The 26,415-nt window shown below is 40.5% G+C and overlaps 1 protein-coding gene and 1 pseudogene across 10 annotated transcripts in view; both read right to left on the bottom strand.

The window, feature by feature from the left end:
- Nucleotides 1–26,415, bottom strand: part of LOC105147649 (uncharacterized) — a 118,396-nt gene that overhangs the window by 32,164 nt on the left and 59,817 nt on the right. The window contains exon 13 of one of the 10 annotated variants that reach the window (XM_087416410.1): nucleotides 25,475–25,498. The exons of 8 other annotated variants lie outside the window; for them this stretch is intronic. In XM_087416410.1, coding sequence (XP_087272536.1) covers nucleotides 25,490–25,498 — 9 coding nt within the window. In that variant the 3' untranslated portion in view covers nucleotides 25,475–25,489. Of the gene's footprint in view, nucleotides 1–25,474; nucleotides 25,499–26,220; nucleotides 26,413–26,415 lie in introns of those variants that run through there. One more of the 10 variants, XM_087416408.1, reaches the window with a different exon arrangement.
- LOC147906522 (uncharacterized) lies at nucleotides 17,177–19,831 on the bottom strand (annotated as a pseudogene).

The following is a 26,415-nucleotide window of genomic DNA, read 5'->3' as shown; positions in this document are numbered from 1 at the left end:
TTCAAATTAAGCTCTAATGAATGAATTAATAAAATAAAAAAAGAGCTTTTTAGAGCCAACACAGATTGTAGTGTAAAATCAGGGTTGTTCATTTTATTACAGTTTTTAAAATTAATAATTAACGAAAACAAAAATAATTAAAAGATGTTTAATTGAAAATTGAAATGAGCGAATTCAATTGAATATCATTCAATTGACGATTGATTGATGACACCGTATACAGCCATATTAATTTTGGTAACACTGATTTTGTAAGATACAAGTTGACTACTACTGACACATATGACACAGGTTTATTTGTGCAAAAGTTTAGTGCATAAAAGTGCACGAAGGATACATATAAATACAATTCAAAAGATGAAACACACGTGAAATAATCTCAACATTCTCGAGCAAAGAAGATACCGATAAATGTCTACAAAAATTTTGCACGTTGTGTAATTGAAATCGTATACTATGTGCATTTCCAACATATTGACGCAACATTTCAGAAATTAATTGCTTATTGATACTTTATAAATCTAATGACTTTAATGAGTTTGAAAAGCGAATTCACCCTAGGTAAAATAGATCTTCATTCCTGAGTTTCATCTCTTCTTTTTTATTTCGTGGACATTAAAAACTACCATCTGGTAAAAAATATAGTATCTCTAGACTGTGCATTCGAGGAATGGGGATCCTCATTTAGAAAAGCACTTATTTGGGGATGTATCGATCGTATCTCTTTAAAATTTGACAGATAGGGCAATTCAATTTAAAAATCATAATGAGATGTTTTATTAATATCTATATATATATCTATATCTATATATATACATATATATATATATATACATATATATATATATATATATGTAATACTCTTAAAATTTATTTTTGCAGGTGGAACATATGATCCTTAAATTTTGTTGAGTAGTGTAAATACATATGCGTGTGTGCGCAAAAATATTGAGATTTGATTTTTATTTATATTTATGTAACTCCATAAAATATCAGTAAGATTGTATTGTAAAACACCGATCTGAGAAGTAGAGATTGAAAGCTGTACAAATGCTTTTCTAAATATCTTGATACGATAATTTTTGACAAATTTATTTTATCTTAAAATTTGCTTATTTTTGCAAGGTAAAACAGATCCTTCAATTTTGTTGAGTAGTGTATATAGATATATACATACAGTGTATCTGAGAATGACTTCTCATTAGTTAAAGCAGACTAAATTGAATTTAAAAAAATGATCAATTTTGCAATTTTTACAATAATAAACGAGATATTAATTTCTAAATCGTCAAATAAGCGCATATCTGTTCTGACTGTCATCATAGTGCACGCTCATTGGTTAATGATTCAATAGTCAATTAAACGAGTTTCAATTAAATTTGCTTGAATCAATCGTCAATTGAATGACGAATGATGTTCAATTGAATTCGCCTATTTCCAATTGAAAGATATTTAATTAACTCCACTTAAATCAGTCATCAATTGAATAATGCTCAATTAAATTCGATCATTTCAATTATCAATTAATTGTCTTTTAATTAACTCTGCTTAAATTAATCGTCAATCGAAAAGTTAATTAAATATATTATACTTAAAACAATCATCAATTAAATGATGCCAAATAACAAAACGTTCCTTGGCATAAGAAAAGAAATAAGTGCTTAGCACAAGTTTCTTTTCAATTGCCATCATGTTGCTGTCATGCTCGCGAGGACAATAATAATTTCGTTTAAATCAACCTAGAGGCATTATGCGGACAACGGTTGTTTGCGCAAACGAGCAGAAATGCTGTAACAAACTTATTTCCATAAATGTTGCTCTGTTGGAAATCGTTTTTGTAAAATATTTAGTTCATATTTTTGTCAATCGAATGGAGTATCGTCGAGCAATATGTAGTAATGCTATCAGAAGAATGCATCGAGTAAAATCTCGATTTTAACAAACAACATAGAATGGAATAAAAGACGCAGAAGATTTTTCAGCTGTGTTCTAATAATATAATTTTTTGAAGTGACCCCCAAGGGCTCTAAGATGAAAGATATAATACTTTTTTTGAAATGTACCGAATAAATAAAATCTCCTAATATTTTAGTATATATATTGTTCTGCATTATAATTTTATTCATAGTAACTTATACCTGTTAACCAAATGAGTAAAATGTCTAAAATCAACTTATAAGTCTCTTTAAGATATCCTTTAGAGTTTTAAGAGTTCTTTATGAAATATCATAAAGATGTTTCTTAAAGAACTCTTAAAGATATCTTAAAGTTCTCTTTTGAATTTCGCACGCACGCACGCACGCACGCACGCACGCACGCACGCACGCACGCACGCACGCACGCACGCACGCACGCACGCACGCACGCACGCACGCACGCACGCACGCACGCACGCACGCACGCACGCACGCACGCACGCACGCACGCACGCACGCACGCACGCACGCACGCACGCACGCACTCACCACGCACGCACGCACGCACGCACGCACGCACGCACGCCTCACGCACGCACGCACGCACGCACGCACGCACGCACCGCACGCACGCAACGCACGCACTCACGCACCACGCACGCACGCACGCACGCACGCACGCACGCACGCACGCACGCCCGCACGCACGCACGCACGCACGCCGCACTGCACGCACGCACTCACGCACGCACGCACGCACGCACGCACGCACGCCGCACGCACGCACGACGCACGCACGCACGCACGCACGCACTCACGCACGCACCAGCGCACGCACGCACGCACGCCGCACGGCCCGCACGCACGCACGCAGCGCCGTGCACGCACGCACGCACGCACGCACCACGCACGCACGCACGCACGCACGCACGCACGCACCACGCACGCACGCACGGCACGCACGCACGCACGCACGCCGCACGCACGCACAGCACTCACGCACGCACGCACGCACGCACGCACGCACGCACGCACCGCACGCCACTCCACGCACGCACGCACGCACGCACGCACGCACAGCACGCCGCACGCACGCACCACGCACGCACAGCCGCACGCACGCACGCACTGCACGCACGCACGCATCACGCACGCACGCACGCACGCACGCACGCACGCACGCACGCACGCACGCACGCACGCACGCACGCACGCACGCACGCATGCACGCACGCACGTACGCACGCACGCACGCACGCACGCACGCACGCACGCACGCACCCACGCACGCACGCACGCACGCACGCACGCACGCACGCACGCACGCACGCACGCACGCACGCACGCACGCACGCACGCACGCACGCACGCACGCACGCACGCACGCACGCACGCACGCACGCACGCACGCACGCACGCACGCACGCACGCACGCACGCTCGCACGCACGCATGCACGCACGCACGCACGCACGCACGCACGCACGCTCGCACGCACGCACGCACGCACGCACGCACGCACGCACGCACGCACGCACGCACGCACGCACGCACGCACGCACGCACGCACGCACGCACGCACGCACGCACGCACGCACGCACGCACGCACGCACGCACGCACGCACGCACGCACGCACGCACGCACGCACGCACGCACGCACGCACGCACGCACGCACGCACGCACGCACGCACGCACGCACGCACGCACGCACGCACGCACGCACGCACGCACGCACGCACGCACGCACGCACGCACGCACGCACGCACGCACGCACGCACGCACGCACGCACGCACGCACGCACGCACGCACGCACGCACGCACGCACGCACGCACGCACGCGCGCACGCACGCACGCACGCACGCACGCACGCACGCACGCACGCACGCACGCACGCACGCACGCACGCACGCACGCACGCACGCACGCACGCACGCACGCACGCACGCACGCACGCACGCACGCACGCACGCACGCACGCACGCACGCACGCACGCACGCACGCACGCACGCACGCACGCACGCACGCACGCACGCACGCACGCACGCACGCACGCACGCACGCACGCACGCACGCACGCACGCACGCACGCACGCACGCACGCACGCACGCACGCACGCACGCACGCACGCACGCACGCACGCACGCACGCACGCACGCACGCACGCACGCACGCACGCACGCACGCACGCACGCACGCACGCACGCACGCACGCACGCACGCACGCACGCACGCACGCACGCACGCACGCACGCACGCACGCACGCACGCACGCACGCACGCACGCACGCACGCACGCACGCACGCACACAATTTTAAACAGGATAGCATTGTTAGAGATTAACCCTTTTTACTACAACAGTTTCTTTAATATTTAATATTACTGTCAAATTGCTAATAAATTTGTTTTATGTAGAATTAGTTTCCATCATATTGCCGTGCGATTGTTCTAACCTATAAAATTTATTAAAACAAAGAGGGGAAACCGTTCCTCTCCGGTTGTGCATAACCATTTATGGTATATATTGCCGCCAATATCATAAATAAAATCGGAAGCCGCTTACCTCAAAAAAGATGCCAATTCAGGCGATGCAACTTGTATCAAATTTATAGCAACATGTGGAAAACTTGCTATCTGGGATGTTCAATTGAATTCGATCATTTTAATTGTCAATTAAACATTTTTTAATTAACTCCGCTTGAATCAATCGTCAATCGGAAAGTTTGAATTATATTTGCTTAAATCAATCATCAATTGAATGATGTTCAATTAAATTCGATCATTTCAATTAAATGTCTTTTAATTAACTCCGCTTGAATTAATCGTCAATCAAAAGTTTTAATTAAATATACTTAAAATAATTGTCAATTGAATAATATTTAGTTGAATTCGATCGTTTCAATTATTAATTAAACGTGTAATTTAATTTTAAAAATAATTAATTACTTACAACCTTGGTAAAAATATATACTTTATTTAAAAAAAATTAAAAGGTGAAGAAATAGACTAATGAGAGTGAAGCGCTGTAAGCGTTGCGCAATTTTTATATATAAATCTTCAATGTATTTGGATGTTTCGACTCACGTTCGAGTCATCTTCAACAATAATCCACAAGATTACATAGATTAAGTTGAATTCTTGGCGAGAGAACTTGTTATCACAAGTTGTCATTGCATGAATTCCAATGCAAGTCATAATAAACGAGATTGATTTCGTTATTTCACACTGATAAAGTAATTAAAAATTAAAATATAAGAAAATATAAGATCATAAGTAGTCATTTAATAAGAGGAGACAAATCTTATAAAAGTAATTTACCTCAAGGATCCAGACACAAGAAATTTATAAGATAAATTCCGCAGTACATTTTAATAAAAATCTTAGCAACTAATACTGTGTCAAAATTCGCTAACTGTTCGTACAAAGAAACTAATTTAAAATGAGTGATACATTCAGAGGGTCTCTTACATCCCCCTCGTGGGTTGCCACCTTGTCGTGGTGAGGGGGCTCCCCCTTGAGTCGCTTCGCGGCTCGGGGGGGTCTAAGAGCAACCTGTATGGACTCCTCCGTAACGGGAGGAATCTGTCCGCCGAGTCCGACACCCCAAGGGGATCTCCTCTCCTCGAGGGAGGGACTCCTGGGGATCTCGTCCCTTCGGGACGGGTCCCCAATGTGCCGGTAGGGGTTGGCGGCCCTGACTTCAATCGCCCGGTGACACCATTAGGGGGAATTTCTATTCTCTACCCATGCGGGTGTGGGCATCGACCCCCACTGCGCCTGGGGTCCCGTGGGGCCCTCCCCCTGGGGGGGGGGGGGGTTCCCTCGGGTTCTCGGATGTGGAACGCGTCGAGCGGGTGCTCCCGCAAGGCGGGTCGGCCCGTATGCTGGGTGCTCCTGGCTGCGGGCTAGCCCATGCCGCTGGGGGGGGAAGGGGTCTCCGAGAGCTTCGACTCATTGCACCGGGGGCCTCTCCCGCCTCGAGAGAGGCGGACTTTGTCTGTAGGGGAGGACGGGGCCGCGCGGACTTCTCAGTCCGTCGCGGAGCTCTCCGTCTCTTTTGGAGCAGGGAGCGGCCGCTCGGACATATTCCGAAGCAAGGCGCGCGGCCTCCGCTCCTCCGGGCCGCTCGGACATATTCCGAGGTCGGGGCGAGGGAGGCGCCGAGAAGTAGTAGCCCGATATCTCCGCGACGGCGTCCCTTTCGAAGCGGGACACCGAGCGGCGGATATCATTGCTGGTCGCCACGGCGGCTAGGGTCCGGAAGGGGCGCCGCTTCTGTGACCTGAACCGTCCGTGAGGCCGCTCCGGGTGGCGCCACCCGCAGCGATGCCCTCGTGATCGGAGGCGGGAGACCCCCGAAACTCGTGAGTGGACTTGCACCATATCCGCTCACAGGAAGTAAGGAGCTGGAGGTCAGTGTCCCCGATGATACATTCCGGGGATCCGAGCCATATGCCAACTCCCCGGGGAAATTTGGGGTCCCCTCTCCTGGACAGGTTCCGGTGGAGAGGTGAGGGTACATCCTGGCTGGCGAAGCCGCTGCGGGCCGTGGGCATAAATAAAATGTCAATCTCATCATCAAAAAACAACGCGGACGATGAATGCTTAACGAAGAGCATCGAGGCGGATGGTCGCCCAATCACGGGCGAAACAGAGGGTGGAGGAAACCCTCGGAAGGCGCGTCCCGGCCCTGCTTGCAGCAAGATCGGAGCTCGCGTCGAGGACCGCATAGACAGCTTCGCTGGGGTCCCTCGGGGGCGAAAGCCGGGAGGGCCGAAAGAGAACGGCCGACTTCGTGATCTCCTCCTCGGATTCCAAGGAATCGGAGGCCTGGGCGAAGGAGAGGCGAAAGCTCAATCGAGAGCTAGTGCTCCTCCGCTCCAGGAACATGATCTTGGAGCGCGAGAGAGAGAGAGGGAGAGATTGACCTCCCGCTGCACGGCAGCGTCGGAGCGGGACGGGGCGCCGGCTCTCGAATGGGACTCGATCATGGAATGATCGGACCTCGAGAGCTCGACCGGCGTCCGCAGTCCCGTTAAAACGCGAAGGGGGTCCGCGGCGAGACAGGCCGCTCCCGCGGAGGGGGAGGAGCCGCGACCCCGCGTCGTGATCACAGAGGAGGACCTGAGGACACCGCACTTCAGGCCTCCTCTGCAGGAGATTACGAAGCAACTGAACCCCCTGGCGGCCGACGGATAAAGTCGCACCCGCCGGCAAAAAGTCGCCGGCGAAAAAGAGGAAGGGGAAGACGGTGGAGATGACGAGGACCGGAGGATCGAGCAGGTCCTCGAGCGGCTTCTGCCTCGCCTCCTGCGGGAGATGGGGATGGCCCCGACGACGGCGCGGTCTCAAAATGGACCCAGGAGAGAGGAGCGACCACCCGCCAAACGGGGCGGCCAGCCTCTCGCTCAACTGGCGAAGGAGAGGGCCACCGCAAAGGTCGTCCTCAAGGCGAAGGGGAGCACGTCCAACGTGCCCCCTCCCGCTGCGAGGAAGGACTTGCCGCCCCTCGCGACTAAGATCTCCCAACCAGGAGACGTAACGGGCACGGCGGAAAATGCCAACGAGGCCTGGGCACAGGTCGTCTCAACGGCGGTTAAAAGGGTGGCCGCCAAGGGGAGAAAAGCCGAGATGCCGGCCGCCTAAAAGTGCAAAACCCGGGGCCTCCGCTCCCACCAAGACCGGGAGCGGAGCCAAAAAGGGGCGGAAGAACGAGGAAGGGGAGCACCGCCGGAGGCCCTAAAGCCTCCGACAAGAGGCCTTCCCTTCCGAAGCTCAGACCGCCCAATTCGACGGCAATCACACTAACGTGCGCCGACTCTACCAAATACCAGGAGGTAGTGGGCAAGGCGAGATCCTCGATCTCGTTGAAAAATGTGGGGATCGAGGATTTGCGTCCTAGGAGGGCCATTACCGGGGCCCTCATCTGGAAGGTGAGGGGCTCGGAAAGCCGGGCCAAAACCGATGTTCTGGCGGAGGGGCTGTCGGCTGTCTTCGCGGATCGGGACAACGTGAGGGTGTCAAAGACGGCCGAGATTCGGGTCTCCGGCCTCGATAACCCCCACGGAGGTGGCCGAAGAGCTCGCGGAGGCCTGTGGACGTCTCCCGCGCGAATTCAAAGTGGGGGACGTCAGTAGGGCCCCCAACGGGCTGTGATCGTGCTGGGTGAGGTGCCCTATAGAGGCGGCCAAAAAACTGTTGACCGCCTCCCGTGTCAGGGTAGGGTGGCTCTACTGCCGGCCCGGAGCCTACAGTGCTACAGGTGCCTAGAAGCTGGGCACGTGCAGCAGAGGTGCACCAGCACCGTAGACCGCTCCGGGTCTCTCTACGAGCTGCCTCAAAGAGGAAAGCTTTCCCAGATCGTGGAAGAGGACTCGGTTTGTCCTTCTACGCAAGAAGGACAGGCCGGCGGAGAGTGCCTCCGCGTACAGGCCTATATGCCTGCTGGACGATGCGGAAAAATTGTTAGAGCGCATCATCGCCGCCCGCATCGTCCGGCACCTATCCTGGGATGGTCCTAATCTGTCCCGCGTTCAATACGGCTTCCGAGAGGGGTTATCCACGGTAGATGCCATTAGACAGGTCCATGCCCTCTCGGAGCAGATGACCGCGGGCGGGGAGGTGGCGTTGGTGATGTCTCTCGACATCGCCAACGTCTTCAACAGTGTGCCATGGGGCCAGGTAGTGGGGGCAATGAGAGAACACCACCTCCTGCCCCCTTACTTGATGGCCATTGTAGAGGACTACTTCCGGAACAGGCAGCTGGAGTTCCATGACAAACAGGGATTCCAGCAGCGGAGGGACACGTCGTGCGGCGTTCCACAGGAGTCCGTGCCACGCGTCGTTTCTCCGACGAAATCTCCCGGGCGGGATCGACTCGGCAACAGCCGACCGGCCAGGGGGGCTCCCAGAAGTATGCTGCACGCGTTCCTGGAAGCCCCTCAGCTATGGCCCGTTCAGGACACCCGGAAGGATTTTAGTGGGTGCAAGCCCCACATAACCCCGGGCTCTTCCCCGAGGGGTATGCGTTAGGCATTTCCCTTCCGATATAAAAAAAAAAGGGTCTCTTACATTAGGAAGCCAAAAACAATGTGATTTTTCATAATTTTTTTTCATAAGAAAGATTTATGTTTATCAATTTCAAACTTTTTGCATATTCTAATATAATTATTGTGGAGCATGTACAAATTTTGATGTGAAAAAAAAATAAATAATAAAAACATAAACATTTAGTTCGCCACGACATAACAATTTTGTGTACATCCTAGCGACTGTAATTCTTCCCTGAACCAAAAAATCAAAAAAGCAAAGTTAATGTCGACAGGGCAAGAGTCAAATAAGTATCAAATAAGTATCAAATTAAAATTAAAAAGTTACATATAAAAAAAACAATTATTTTACACTTTACGAATATTCAAATTAAAATCTTCCTATTACAAAAATTCACATTACAAAAATTCGCATCATATGTTTCGGCTACGAGATTAAGCTATCCTCAGATATAAAAATTACTTCTACCAATTCTTTGAAGAATAATATAAATAAAAATGATAAGCGAAAATGATCAGAAAATCGGCCTCTCAAGATCTTCTGACTATTTTCTTATAATTTTTACTGCAACTTACGTTATTCTCCAAAGAATTAGTAATTTTTCATGCATTTGAGGATGGCTCAATCTCGTAGCCGAAACATGTTATGCAAATTTTTGTAATGAGAAGATTTTTAATTTGAATATTTGTAAAGTGTAAAATAATTTTTTTTTTCCTTTAATATATGTAACTTTTTAATTTTTTGATACTTATTTAACTCTTATTGTGTTAATAATATCCTGTCGATACATTAACTTTATTTTTTATTATAAGAGTCCTTCACTTTACTTTATCAAAAAAGATTTTTAATTTGAATAGAATATCGTCCTAAACAAATTTTTTTAACTCTATATAAATTACAATTATGTGCGACTTTAAAGAAAAAAATTATGATTTTCACTAGGCAGCCGTTTGTTTATGCAAAAAAATTGTTAATGTTAATTTTTATTTAATTTTTTAAATTTATTTAGGATAATTAATTATTAGTTAAAGAGCTCTAAAAGAAGTCGATCGGACAAATACTTTTTCCTCAATCGTGTACACAAATTACAGAAAATGCAAAAAATGATTTCGAGAAAAAAGCGTTTAAAGTTTTCAATGTACATATACCCTGTATATGCAACCTGTATATCCATATAAGGACTGAATTTATACCGAAGGACTTCGAATTTCGTTCTAAAATTTTAGGGACATATTCTTGAAGAGTACTATCGATTTATGAAAAAAAAATCGAATTTTTTTAACCTCTAATGTAGGAGACCCCCTTAAGCAAAACAATCGAACAGTGATTTTATAACAAAATGACTAAGAGTTATATAATTATAAAGATAAAGATCCGAAATAACAGTTAGTCATGTAAATTATTAAGTATTGATACATATGAAAGATGTAAAAATTCAGCGTCAGATTGTAAATTTAACCATTGTTTTGTATCTTAATATATACCAGTTCAGATATTAAACGTTTTTGGATATACGGTTCGATGTCTAGAACGTTCAACCAATCAAAATCATGATTATTATGCATCCTATGTTACTCATATCTATCCTAAAAAATGTCTAAGAATATCCCATGATCTCTCTCAAAGAAGTCTTTCTATGAGATAATAAATGAAAGCATATATTAACATTATATTAGTGATATAATGTATATTATATTAGCGTTTAGCAATTAAGCAATTAACAGCAAAATATAAATCTTCCCGAATGGGAGGAATACCTTTTTCTTCTTTTTTTTCTTCTTCCAATAAAATTAAACCAATTTTAGATATATGATTCAGAATGTAGTAGATTCGCCTCGCATAAGGATGTTAATTAAGGAAGATCGAATTTTTATTATAAATTATTAAAACTCTCAATTATTACCTATTAAGATTAAACTTGTAAAGTGGGGAGTAGGGTTTACGCGAAGCCTTGCTGCCTAATCTTAAGAAAACAAGCGCGAGTATAGGTTCTACCAAACCTTGAGAAGTATTAATTGGTCCTGAAAGGATCATTCCCACATTTATTTTCAAAAGGAACTGCCAAAAACAAAAACAATTCATTCAATTCATTCGAAAAGCAGATGTAGAAACCTATCCAGTATAATCGGAAATTAATTAGATCAAGGTGAGAAATATCCTCGCGCTTCGTTAGTAACATACTCGTATATTTTTCTTTTCGCATTCTATTTTTCTTATTAAACGAAAATAAATGAATTGAATTGGCTAAAACCTAAATCTCTGCGTCCCAGTCAATTACATACAAATACGTATACATGAGTAGGGGGGCTGTTGCGACTGTCGCTGCTAATAGCGTAGCCCTCGTTTTACGGCAGTTCTTCGAAACATTGATAATTTTTTTGTATTATCTCTATGCCTACTAAAGGTGGACGAAGACAGCGAAAGAAGAGATTAAGATTTCAAATAAAATCAGCTCTCTTTTCAAATCACGATCCTTTCCCTTATTTTCAAAAATTAGCGCAGTTATTAGATCAAAACAAACCGGCAGATTCAACCCGCGAACATGTATATACTCTCAAGAAATTGGAGATCAATCTCACGTTTCCTAATTACAACGACATTCGGAAAGCATCCACATAGATCTACATAGATTCGCCTATAAGCTTCGTAATCTTTTTGGCACCAAGTTCAAGATTATTCTTCCGAATAATAATTATCCAATACTTCCCAATGAACATTCTTAACCGCACAACTTGATCTCCGATCCCCGGGTAAATTGTTTAAATGCATTGACTCAAAAAACGGAGAAAATTTCAACAGCAACGTGACGTAACAAGGTCAAAAGTAGCGGTTCTCAGCTTCGGCACAAAATGAATGAACTTAATGAATTTTTTGCTCATACAGGTCATAGCGCCAATAGAATTGATTTAATAATGGAAACAGAATTTGATGACGATCAAAAATTTTACTGGAATTATGCTACACCTATAGACATTTGTAGAGTTGGTTCGGTTAGATCTGATGAAGTCTCACGTGGATTGCTGAAACTTGTAGCGTCATATATTCTACTTATACTTGAATATATTTTTAATCACTGTTTGATGCATGGAATTTTTCCTGTGGAAGTCTGCAGTGGTGTGTCTAGTCTTGGAGAAAATTGCATGTGAACAACTTTACTCTTTCTTTGAGAGGTCGGACTTGCTTGATCCGCTACTTACAGGAGAGTTCATTTTACTCAACATGTCTAATTGGAACACTTGACGATATACGACAGGCAACGGATCAGAGGAAGATGACTGTTTGCGTCCTGTTCGACTTTTCAAAAGCATTTGACAGGGTGCCACGAGATCTTGATACACAAATGGGTATGAGTCTATCTTACTCGGTGCTAACATGGGTTATATCATATCTTACAGATAGGACACATTGTTAGGGATAGAGTGAATGGCACTGTGTCCGCCCTGATCAGCATTATTGTTGGAGTCCCACAGGGTTCTGTTCTTGAGCCTACACTTTTTAGTCTGTATCTTTCGGACTTCAGGAATAATTTAAAAAATTGCAAATACAATTTTTATGCAGATGACTTGATTATTTATATGGATTGTGAGCCGGGCAGGCTAGTGAAAATATTAGAAAAAATAAACGGAGAGTAGTTTCAATAGTTGATTGGGCTTCTATTGAATGAGGCTAAAACGCAAGCTATTATAGATATCTCACGCTATGTTAATTCTATTAATTTAAACACACTATCAGTGTCATAGTTGCCGAGACTCCAGTTCAGTTTATTAAGGAAGTCAAATATTTGGGAACGGTAGTGGCTAGCAATTTATCGTGGGAGAGACAAGTGAATAAAATGACAAAGAAAATAAAAGTGGAGCTATACTTAAATTGCCAACTTAAATTGTGTAAGCACTTGATGCTACTTAGGCTTAAACTGGCTATTGCTCTGATCCTCCCTCACTTGGGCTATTGCTGTGCTGCATTCACGGATAGTAGAACAGGAGGTCAGGCTTGGTAGAGCCATTAATGCTTGCCTAAGACTTATTTATGGCGTAAGAAGAGTCACATCACGCCTTATTATAAGCATGCACGCTGATTGAAGATCGATGTCAGAAGATAGTACTTCGTCTGCTGTCTCCTATAATATTTTAAGGAAAACAGCGGACTTCTCACTGACTTCGTTCGTAACAAATAACAAGCAGACAGACCAGAGTAATCTGTTGATCCTACCACAGTATCATACCGAATTTTATATAAGCGATCTTTTCGTTCAACTGCAACAAGTTTGTGGAACAGTCTCCCACCGGACTTGCGCTCATCGTGTTCGGTAAATGTTTTTAAGCAGAAGTTTTATGTGCATTTACTCTCGAAATCATAGAAGCATCTGTAAAGTATTGAATTTTTTTTATTATATTAAGTATTTTCTTTTGTGATGACTTATTTTCTACTTGCTTATTAATGTTCTAAGTAAGTTAAAACGGTTGGCATGCTTATTGATTTTCTAGTTAGAGTTGTAACTATTGGCATCTTCTATTTCTCTGCATATGTGTTTTTTATTCACGTTAATCTTACATTTTTAATGATAGGTGTTAACATTTTTTTTCTTTTTTTTTTATATTTTGCTTATTAAGTAATACGATTCTCTCTATATATAAACATTATAAACTGATTCTTTGTATCATTCTAGTCTCTGCGCTTAAGGGGACTTGTCTCAGAGCGCATAATAAATGCTGCTCTCCCCTCTCCCTTCCTCCTTCCCTCTCTCCCTTCAGAGAAAATAGAGTTTTCTTTGAATCAGCTGAAGTTGTAATAGGGATATCACAAGGATCGATTTTGGGTCCGTTGTTGTTCTTGTTATATATAAATGACATGAATATGATCATTAATAAAGATTGTGAATTGAGATTATTTGCTGACGATACAGTAAGTTATATCACAGGATATTTGAGTCTTGCAATTAATGATCAGCTAAATGAGCAAATAAAAAGTGTTAAAGAGTGGCTGCAGATAAATAAATTACAGTTGAATATTAATAAGACTAAAATTATGATAGAGTGAGGAAAAAATTGGCATTAGAAAATATTAAAATTAAAATACATGATGTGTATTTAGAAGTAATAAATAAAATTAAATACCTGAGGGTAATCATTGATGAAAATTTAAATTTTTCGAAACATATAAACTATACGAGTAAAAAGATAGGAACAAAATTAGGTGTAATGAGAAGAGATGCAAACTTATCGGCGATGATGAGATGTATTGTTTATAAATCGACTGTGGCATTAGTGTTGGATTATTGCTCATCGATTATAGTGGGATTAAATAAAGCAAACTTGGATCATTTACAAAAGCTGCAAAATTAGAGAATGAGAATTATTCTGATAATATAAGAACGAGAATAAAGGACATACTTGAGGTTTATGTCAGTTAAAGAAAGGATTGAGTATAATGTTTGAGTTTGGATATTTAAAATAAAAAATGGAATATATCCTAAATATTTAAGATATAATTCAAATAGTCAGTAAATGATAGGGAAAGACAAATATATTTATATTTTTAGTTTTAAATATAAACTCTGTATGTAGTAAAATAGTCAATTAAATTATAACAATTACTGATATACGAAAGATAATAACAATGCATATCATCATAAAATGATCTCAATCGAGTTTTGACAAAAATATACACAAATTACAATATATACCTTAATCTAAGTCATGTTTACCTCCATTGGTGTCAATTAATAAATAGTCGCAGTCAACGACTGTTGTCCCCTCCTCAACTTTACCCCCCCCCTCCCCGCCCACCTTTCTCATCTCACATACACTTTTCTTCTCTCTTCTTCGTCATGTCAAGTTATAACGTCTTTAAACAGTGAACGTTTATCTTAGAATTCTTTCTCATGTTGCCTATTTATATTTTATTAATTGGCGATACAATTTTAACTGCGACTATTTATTAATTGACACCAATGAAGCTAAACAGTACTTATGATTTAAATTAAGATATACGTTATTATAATTTGTGTATATTTATTAATTCGATTGAGACCGTTTTATAATGATATGCATTGTTAATCTTTCATATATCAGTAATTGTTATAATTTAATTGTGACCATTTTATGACTATATACAGATTTTAGTTCTTTCTGTGATTTTATTAAGTTATTAAGTTATTGTGTTATTGTAATCCTATTAACAGATCTCAGTATTTGATTAATATCTGCAACTTCCCAAATGACTACAATATTATATGTGACTCAATTACGTACCATGTTTGGCGACAAATATTTATAAGAGGGATCGTCTAAGAGAAAGCAAATCATGTTAATTTCTTACTTCTTTTGTAATAATTTTACTCAACCGATAAAATGATGTCACTTGTTCAAACTTAATTTATTTTTATGTGTACATTGATAATGACACAATCGTTGTCGAAACATGTTTATTTATTGAATATTAAAAATTATTGTTTGGCTCGTAGCCCTTCTATTTTATAATTGATTTATTTTTATTGAGCTATATTATTATATATATTTTTTATATATTCATTCATTCATTCATTCATTCATTTATTTATTCATCTCGCTCCCCCTCTCCCCCTCCCTCCCCCTCTCCCTTCTTTTCTCCCCCCTCTCTATCTGGGAATGTGTAAGTGTGTTGCATGCTGTAACACATACATATATATTTATAGGATTTATTAATTCTCTGCCAGTCCACTGAGGCGCGACGATCATTCTCTGTTTCCATCACTCAACACAGAGCTTGCGCTTCTCTTTGGTATATGTTCTGTGTCAATAGAATCGTATAAACCATGGCCTATTCTTTGCATTCTTCGAAAAGGCATCGTCCAAGCATTCCATCAATCTTCATAACTTCTACAGAGGCATCGTATGCATTAAATATCATATATGTAAGATTGTACAGAAGCAGTCATTTACAAGAGATTACGAAGCATTACGGAAGGGAGATTGTCACCACCAGTAACCTACTTTCGCCAGCACCGTTTATAGATAAGTCGAGGCTCATACGAGTCGGTGGTAGATTAGGCAACTCAAATCTACAAAATGATGCGCGTCATGCCATAGTGCTTCCGCGTAACCATATATTTTCATTCGACTCATAGAACAAAAACACGTCCGCAATTTACATGCGGGAGTACAGGCCACTATGACAAGTATCAGGAAGCAGTTTTCGCTACTATCGTTGCGCTCCGCTATGCGCAAGGTAATTCAGGACTGCATAACCGCGTCATTCTGAAGCCATCATGAGCTTATTACGGCGGGTCGGTTACCGCTTCAAGACCATTTACACACTGCGGAATTGATTACGCCGATCTCGTTTCGATCAGAGAAAACAAAAGACGAAATGCGAGATACTCCAACGTGTCTCGCATTACAACTCTATGTGTATATCTTTATTTTACAACAAGAGCTGTGCATATAGAGCTTGTCAGCGATTTAACGTCGGACGCATTCATCGCGACGTTCAAACAATTCATATCGCGTAGAGGGAAACCCTCTAAAATGTATTCGGACAATGGAACCTCTTTCGAGGACGCCTGAAATCAAATAAAAAAACTGTATAATTTTTATTATAATCAGCGAGCGAAATCAGATATACAACAATTCTTACATGAACAATCCATTTCATGGAGCTTCATCATGTGTTAGTCACATCTAACATTTGAAGAATTGCAAACAGCACTTTCAACAGCGAGCGAAATCGAGAGAATATTCAATTCGTAACCGATTATTCCGCTAAGTACGGATCCTAATGATCTAGACTATCCTACACCGGATCATTTTTTGATTGACGAACCACTGAACAGTTTTTCCTTGCAGAGGTGTGAGCGACGTAAATGAGAATCGCCTGATTCGTTAGCAACGAATTAAATAAATGAGACAACATTTCTGGCGAAGTGGGAACACGAAATACTTCCATTCTCTGCAGGAGCGAATGAAATGAAGGGAAATAGAAGCCTTCAGCTACAGCCCAATCAACTTGTTTTGATAAAACAGCAAAACCTAACTCCATTACAATGAATGCTATGCATCCAGAAAATTCATCCGGGCGCGGACAATGTACCGCCACAGCAAAAACCGCCTAAGGCTTCTTTGTGAGACCACTGTCTAAGCTTGCCGTACTGCTGTTAGAATCAGAGAACTCACATTCCGACAATGATAACTACTATGACTTATATATATTGATCGTGATAACTACTAATTTTCTTTTTCTTTTTTTTGCGTCATTTTGTTATTTCTTCCTGTTTAGTTATATAAGTATATGCTGTAATCATTTCGGCAATGTTTATTACTAGATTAAGTAGATTAAGTTTAGCAAGCGCTACAAGCTCACCATTGCACATTTCCAGCGAAGAATTTACCACTTGCTATGACGCTTTAGTTCATCATTAAAAGTTACCTTTTCAAGAGGGCGGCGTTGTTCGATATGTACGAATCAATTTAGTTATTTGTGTTATCACGCGATTTTCCTATACTTATGGACTATTTCAGGCGTGTTTTGCAGCGCTCATAGATTGATTCCCCACGCGTGGCGGTGCGGCGCCGTTATCGACCGGCGTCAGAAAAATTCAGATCTCAATCAACAGAACGAAAAACATAGCCGCCATTGTAACCGTGATGTTTCTTTTGATTCAGCGAATAAAGTGCCTCCGTGCGATTAAGAAAGTGCATACGATTAAGAAAGAAACTAACTTAACTTAATCAAAAAGAATAGACGATTCTTCGACCATACCTCGTGACATAATCGTACTGCGAGATGATGTGGTGGACAACAGCCTTCAACAAAAGACAATTTCGTACAAGCCTAGATATTCAATTTTTTATTTAAGAAAATGACACTTTTTATAGTTCAACTTAAATCTATAACATTTAAACAATAAAAGTACTTCTTTCAAATTAAATAAGTTTTCCTCGACAGTAACAGGTGGAATCAAAATATCGTCTATATAAATAAGGACTTTATCCTCTCGAATTAAAAGTTGGAAAATTTGAATCATCCTTTTCTGAAATTCAGCTAGAACCTCACAGTAACCGAAAGGAAGTTTTGTATATTCAAATTGATCATTAAGAGTCGCAAAAGCAAAATACTCTATATGATCCGAATGTATATCTATTTGGTGGAAACTGTCTTTAAGATCGAGTAACAAAAAAACTATTTCGTTGCCAAGGTGAGTAAGGCACTCTTCGATGAAAGAAAAGAGGTATTTTTGTTTAACAACACGTTCATTTAAAGGTAAATCTATACATAATCGCATCTATTTTTTTCATTAGAGGTACCACTCCAGTGCAATAAGATGAAAACTAGGCTTAATTATTTCTCTTTTCAAGAGATCTCTCGAATCTGATTTCTTTCAGCCCAAGCAAAACACCTAAATGAGTATGCATGAATCGTATTATCTTTGAGAGATACAGTAACTGCATGACCATCTTCGATTGAAGTAATCAGCATGAGTATTTTCTGTTTTATAGATAAAAATTTAAGTTTTTCATCGATTGAAGATCCGAAATCAGATTCGAATGTTGATTCATCGGTATCGGTAAATATATTAATATTAAGTACTTCTTTATCATTTAAAGAAACTATCTCAAAAAATAATTGAATCTTTAATCTCTCATTCCCAAAAGTTTCACAAATAATAACGATTTTATACATTTGTAGGAAATCGCGACCAAGGATTAGATCTACGAAAAGTTCGTCGTCTTTCAAGACAAGAAAAGAAACTTTAAAAGTTCTATTCCGGAAGATAGCAAGCTGAAAATCTAAGGTAAATTCTCCACGAATTTTTATTATACTTTTATTTAAAGTTTTAAAAGGCATTCGAGAAGGCATTTTCAACTGAAAGAAAGGAATGTCAATGAATCTTGTAAAGATTCAGAAGGACGAATAAAAGATACCGGTATGAATGGTATAATGAACAACTTACGTCATTCATAAATGTCATCTTAACATTGTCGCAGATGTTGAAACCGATTAAAGCGATCAAAGAGGATTGAGTAGAAGAGGAAACAGGTCTGTTCTGTTCTTTTCTTTTCAGATGAGCACAGTTGTCTCGAGCGTATCCTTTCATCCGGCAGTAGACACAGAATAAATCCTAGAAAGAATCAGGTAAAAATCTAGCTTTCCAGGAATAACCGCTTCATTTTTTATATTTTCTTTATCCCTGTTTGTCTTAAAAGGAAGAGAAGGTAGATTTTTGGAAGTATCCCTATAGGCTACAGTTAGTACATGCATTTTTTATAAAAATTGATCCAAAGATTTAACTTGAATCATTGAAATCGAAACTCTAATTGAGGCATTTCCAATCTCTGAGATTGAGAAATTTATGCTTTCGTTTTCAGGCAATCGAAGGTTTTGCATCAGTTCCAATTTCTGCATGACGTATTCCTGAAAAGACTCTTTAGTAAAATTACATCTACGATTTTCTACCTTTTGAAAAGTTACATGATAAGGAATATCTCTTCTAAATTTTCGAGAAATGATTTATTTTAAATTGAATCAATCATTAACGATATTTGAGTTGGGATCTAACCAGTCTTTTGCGATTTTATTCAACTTGCTACAGGTTGTCAAAAGTATTACCTGGTTGAAGGCTGCGTGAATACGGGAAACACGTTCTATCTTTTCAATCCATATTTCAACATTCTCATCTTCCAATCCAGAAAATAAGGGAAGTTGTGAGGTAAGCAAATAGCCTGAGCCACAGGAACAGTGAATAAGGCCTATGGTCTTTGCAGCTCCAGAAGTATCAGGAGAAGATACTGTTCCCTGAGATCTGCATTGATAATACGGTTTGACGAAACTAGCTGAGTCACCTACTGCATCATCTCGCTCTATTGCTTCAATAGTTCCGAGAAGAAATCAAACATTTGATGCATTGAAGAATCAGAAGCAGGAGGATAAGAACCCGAAGTACAAGATTGTTAAATCAAAGACATCTGTGCAGAGTTAGAGGAAGATTTATTAGCAAATGATCAAAATCAGCAAGAGAATCATTTCGTTCCAAATGCGATATAATTTGACCAATCAACAAATCCCGAGAAATGGCAGACACAAGCCCAAAGCTGCGTGCTTCATTTTTTAGTTCCTCAATGGAAAGATCGTCTAAAAGCGTCCCCCATAATTGTAAAGAGTAAATCAATGCAAAAGGCGAAAGGAATCTAATCCGTCGTCTCAAAAATAAGATATTGACTGATAACTGATCTTTTATTGAATGCTTCTTCATGAATTCGTTTAATGGTTAATTTATTCAAGGTCAAGACTGTCTGACAACTGATATAAAAGCGTCGGACTCGAATACTCCATAAACAACTCCAGAAGCAGATCGCAAGACCATAAACTAGTATTATCCTACTTCTAAGCTGAAAGATGCTTTGATTTGCGAGCGTTTGCAGAAGTATTTCTATTGAAGGGCAACGATTAGTATTCTTCTAATTATTTAATTAAGTGGACAAAGATTTATCGAATAAGTCTGGTTTAATTCTTTAATTGATTTACAATAAAGAAAATAGATCAATCAGTACAGCGATCTTATCACTACTATGATCGGAACAAAAGTCGACTGTCATTTCTATAAATAGCCGTCGTTAAGGGTCGAGATGGTAACGAGTCTGAGATGAAGTAGCGTCGAATAGCGCAAGTGGCGCATCAGTCACGGTGTGAGATTATCTATTTCTTACAGTTCTTACTGTCATTAGTTAATAAATATTAGTGAATAATTTCGTTTCCATCCAATGTCCATTTATTAAACATTAAGTTAGAAATAAATGAAAGTCTAAGTCAAATAAATTTTGGCATTATCATTTCCTAGTTTAGTTAACAAACACTAATGTATAATTTTATTTCCATTTCATCTTCTTTCGTTAAATATTAATAAACAAATGAAGATCGATAACAAATAAATTTCTTTTTCCTAGCTTAGTTAACAAATACTTGGATTAAGCTACCAATGGATACTTGGATTAAGCTACATTAGGATCGTTCGTGAAGCTTGCTAACGCTATCATGCTATTGGTGAGATAGCGTTAGCAAGCTTCACGAACAGCGTTGGTAACGTTTGCGTCCATATCGCGAATAGTGTCTCCTCGAACGCACCCGATGTGTGCAGTTGGACGGTCTCTCTCTCTCTCTAAATCTCCACTCTCTGTGTCTATGGATGTCGTGTGAGAGTCAAGGACTACTAACTGTGAAACGCGAAACATATTTCGAGAAGTTGGTACACTCAATCTTTCCTTGTCTGACATACTTTATAATGCACATCTCAGTTTTTTTTAACCTTCATAATTTCTGTCTCAAATTAAATATTATTAAATAAAAAATTAAATGAACCATGACAGTGCCAATAATCAATATGGAATAAGTAAAAGGATATTACCAATGCAATAAATACCATATTAATTATTATTAGGAAATTATTAACATAATTAAAATTATATATAATTGTATATGAAATATACCATACATATCCAAACATCCTTCTTTCTTTTGTGAAATTATTGTTTTATTATCAAAAAATAATAATAATTAGAAAATATAAATAATTGCAAGAATAATTTTCACATTGTTTTAGAAAAAATCATTTTACAAAAGAAAGAAGGATGTATGAATATATATGGACATATTTCATATATAATTATATATAATTATGTTTACGAATGTATATATATGTTTATATATATTTATATACAGGGTGTTCCATTCGCGATCATAACGCCATGCAGTAAGCATTATTTATCCTTCTTACTAATAACCAACTCATACCAACCTAACCTATTGACTTGTTTACATCGAATCTGTCGAGTAACATATGTATAATGCGCTCAAGTAATTTCAACTCATTGAATAATTAATCGGTAGTATTTGATTGTGATTAATAAGTTAGTAACAAAATTAGTAAACTTAGAAAAGTTAGTAAACTTAGAACAAAGTCAGAAATTCTTCATTTTGTCGTTCAAGTGCTTGTGTAAATCAATCCGTATTGATTTGTGATGGAATTTGATTTTGTGATTACTGTGACTTGTGTGCAATGTTTTCTTTTTTGTAATATTTTTCAATTGCTAAATGATTAATCGGCAGTGATTAATAGTAATGAGTCAATAGATTCATTTGTAAAAAGTTTCTTCTATCTTCTATCTATAAGTGCGTGGATAAATCCGTGAACGTATTGACACGCGATACAATTTACAATATTACAAAAGAAAAACTTCTGACTATTAATTGCTGTATGCAATTTCTTTCTTGGATTTAATTTTTAGTCACACAGTAATTAATCGATAGTGGCAAATTATTATAATAATGACAAATTGATAAATTCGTTTGTAAATCAATCAAGTGTGTATGAAACATTATAAGTGATACAATTAATGAAAAAAACAAAAATTTGTATAAATATGATCGTGATACAATTGATGTGAAAAACAAAAACTTATTATTTGGTGTGGATTTACGAGATTCTCGGAATTCAAGGTCACGAAATAATCCTGCCTTTTTTTAGCTCAACTGTGGAATGAAGACATCTCTACAAGGTAGGAGAGAGAGGGAGAGGGAGGAAATGTGCGTGCGCGTATCATGTCACGCGTAGCAAGCAGCTGATCGAAACTCAGCTCCCCAGGATGCCGAGTAGTTCGCCGCTTAGTGCGATTGATTCATGATCTATGAATCCAAATTCGATCTCACCTGTGCTCCATATACGCGATTTTTCGCCGTTCGAATTCGACATTAAACTGTAGACCTTCTCGAGTATTGACAAACTCTAAGGAGTAAGAATGCAAATTACTACCAAATGCAAAAACATAAGTGAACCTCTGCTCCCCAAAGAGGCTCTAAAACTAAATTGATACGCATGATACTGTAACTCCTCAAAAATGGGATTAGAAAACCAAACGCAGGGAATATTTTGAAAAACTAACTCAGCTCTCGCGTCAAATAGTGCGTTGCGCCCCTGTTTACTTTCCGTACGCAATCCGTAATTCGCTCACTATTTTCGTTTATAATTAGAAAACTAAGCTACGCATAGAACTTTGGCAAAGGAAAAATTGTCTTAGAATTATGTCAGGAATACGTCATTTTAAGAATAAGCTTTTATTCTGGAATACTCTGTATATAAATATAAGGTAATTTGAAGGAAGAAGATGCTGCAAAAGGAAAGACCACTTTATTTATAGTTTTTTAATAGAACGTGCGTTGGGCATGTTGACTGTGCGAAAGCGTGTAATAAACAGTCGCGCAATTATCTGCAGAAATGAACATGTTCATGCCAAAGTCGATTGGTAAAGATTATACAAAATCTAGGTCATAAAACATGCTCTTTGTAATATTTGGTATACTAATAGCTAATTCGATGTTTACTGTAAAACCGTACAAATGATATACGGTTTTAATCCCGGTACGGTTTAAGTGTTCCCTGAAAGTCATATGTGGATAATATGGATTATAATTTGTAATATTCTTATATGTATAAAAGTTGCAATTGAATATTCCTCTTATACTTGGGGATAAGATAACAGTAAATACAAAACACAATTTTTCCTGCTTGAAACCGTCATTAAAAAGATTTTATGAATTAAAATTTTGGATGCTTTATATAATTCGAAATATTTTAAGTTAATAAAATGCTATTTAAACGAATAAAAGTATGTTCAACTTACTTTCTACATTACTATCTTTCATATTTCGTCAATTTATGTTTTATCATACCTTTACCTTATAACTGAGAATATACAGTGCGGCACAGAAACTTACTTTTTTGAAAAACGCGCCAAACGGCAAAGGGTGAAGGTAGGGAGTTAGGAGGGGATGCGTCCGAGAGGATAGGTCCTCAATTTTTGTTCCCCCCACAGCCAATCTCGATCATGCTTTGGACGAGAGAGCATCGCGCGTTCGCCGTCGAGGCATACTTTGGTAATGGCCGCTCCATTGTCGCCACTCAACGTGCCTTTCGAGCGCGCTTCATTATTCCTCCTCGCAGTCCAATCCCCGGCCGGAATTCGATTCTTTCGTGGGTTACCGCATTTCAGGAGTCTGGTAGCGTCATTAAACGCAGGTTAGGAGCAGTAAGAACGGCCAGGACTCCGGAAAATGTTGAGAGAGTGAGACAGTCATTTTTGCAGTCCCCCCGCCGTTCTGCAAACATGCGGCTGCTCTGAGGCTTTCGGACCGAACTGTGAGACGAATCCTTCACAACGAACTTCAATTTCATCCGTACAAACTGACTGTTGTGCAGGAGTTGACTGACCGCGATTTCGTGACCCGCCAAACTGCATGTGAAGTTCTCCTTGAAAGCCTTCCCCACGACGCGGTAACGTTCTTCAGCGACGAGGGTCACTTTCATCTTTCCGGCTGTGTCCACAAACAGAACATGCGCTACTGGAGTGCTGAAAATCCACATGAACTTCACCAAATCCCTCTCCATTGTGAACGTGTTACCGTTTGGTGCGCAATTTCGTCGGTCGGGATCATTGATCCTTATTTTTTTGAGGAAAACGAGCGCGCTGTCACGGTGAATGCAACTCGATACAGGGAGATGATCGAAGAATTTTTCCTTCCACATCTGGAAGAAATGGACGTCGGGGATGTGTGGTTTCAACAAGACGAAGCCACGGCCCACACAGCAGGGGCCTCGATGGAATTGTTGAGGGAACACTTCCCTGACCGCCTCATCTCTCTCAGAGGCGATCTCCCTTGGCCGGCGCGCTCTCCAGATTTGGCTCCATGCGACTTCTTCCTATGGGGTTATTTGAAGTCTATCGTTTACAACGATCGACCACAGACCCTAGCTCACCTGAAGACAAACATTCGGAACGCCATCGCCGAAATATCGGTGGACATGCTTCAGAGAGTGACGCGAAACTTCAGAAATCGACTCAATCAGTGCATAGACAACGGCGGCCGTCATTTGATAGATGTAATTTTCAAAAGTGCATGAAAAAAAATTTGATGAGGTGATCTGTAAGGGGAAAAAAGAATTATACTGATATCTGCAATAGTTTCGTTTTTATTAACCTTTAAAAAAAGTAAGTTTCTCTGCCGCACCCTGTAGTCAGTTAGAAATTTCAAAAAATCTCGATTTTTCAAAAATCACATTTTCTTAAAGTATACAATGTTAGAAATATGTTCCTGAAAATTTCAAGTTGATCCGCTGTATTTTCATGGAGATATACGATTTTGAGTATACGTCTATCGAAGCACTCCTAGCAATCTAACGCGGCAGCTGCACAAAAAACGCAAATATCTTGTGTTATATATATACTTGTAAATACAAAATCTTGTAAGACATATTGTAACAGCAAATTCAACAAACTTTTTGACCAATGAACACAAGCACCAACACGAACACACCTGAAGACGCTGGCAATGTAATGTCGAGCTACATAGACCGCTTAATTTTCTTCTGAATTATGGATCGTAGAAAGGGTTCGAGAGAATCACAAAAATCAGATAGTTTCCGAAAATCAAGATCACGTAAAAGGAAGGTTGTATTTAATCTTCCGAAAATGACGAAGCGCAGTGAGGAAAACTTTAGTGCATCTGCAAAAAAATTCAAAACACAGAAGGAAATTATTGTGCTGCAAGACAATAATATTATTTTATAAAGATCTTAGTAAAGATACTTTACTACACAGATGTGTTGACGAGTTTACGCAAAACAATAATGGAAGTTATAACCAATTGATCTGGAAAATCAACCCGAAAATTATTCCAAGTGGCTAAATTGTTGTCGAATTAGTGGCATTATATTGCTGCCTGCGTATTCAATGAGGTGTTATGACTCAAATAGGTCATACCCAAAATCTACGTCTGCAGATTCTCTGCAGATCAGCAGTTAAAGTTTCACAAATCAAGTCACCTACTTTTGATTTCAAACGACATACTTTATTTTAAAATTAATGCAATTACGCATTAATTCGGCCTAATTTGTATATATAAAAACGTAAGCATCTTAAGACGTTTCGAAAAGTCAAGAAGACACACAACTACTGTGAGAATTTCCGTTACTGCGAGATGTCGTAAGATTGTAACACATCGAGTACTCGTAAGTGACAATAAAACTTCTTACACCACGAACGCTGGTCTATATTAATTGGAGGACCTCGAGCCCTTACCAAACGACACCGCTACGTTCAATCTGTGATTTCGCTACGCCCTGAGCAGCACGTCGTACCTTGTGATGGTAAGACTGGTTAACGGCTGACCCGTAATTCCCGGAGCGACACCCTTGCACTCTAAGCGGTACAACAGAGGAATCCATAACATTATTACAGATGCTACAATGTATGGGAGTAAGCAGAAGTTCTAATCTCCATTAATATGTTTATAGAGAAGACGTTGTACGCAGATCTAATTATCACGCGCAGTAGAGTACACGGGAGGAAAAAATACGTTGGCAGCAACAAAGATATTTTAGAAGCATCAACTTCAAGAGTGGATGTATTGGATATGATCTG

The sequence above is a fragment of the Acromyrmex echinatior genome, unplaced genomic scaffold, assembly GCF_024713525.1.
Source record: "Acromyrmex echinatior isolate Ae372 unplaced genomic scaffold, ASM2471352v2 Scaffold22, whole genome shotgun sequence".
Lineage (NCBI taxonomy): Eukaryota > Metazoa > Arthropoda > Insecta > Hymenoptera > Formicidae > Acromyrmex > Acromyrmex echinatior.
This window is presented reverse-complemented; position numbering and strand designations above follow the sequence as displayed.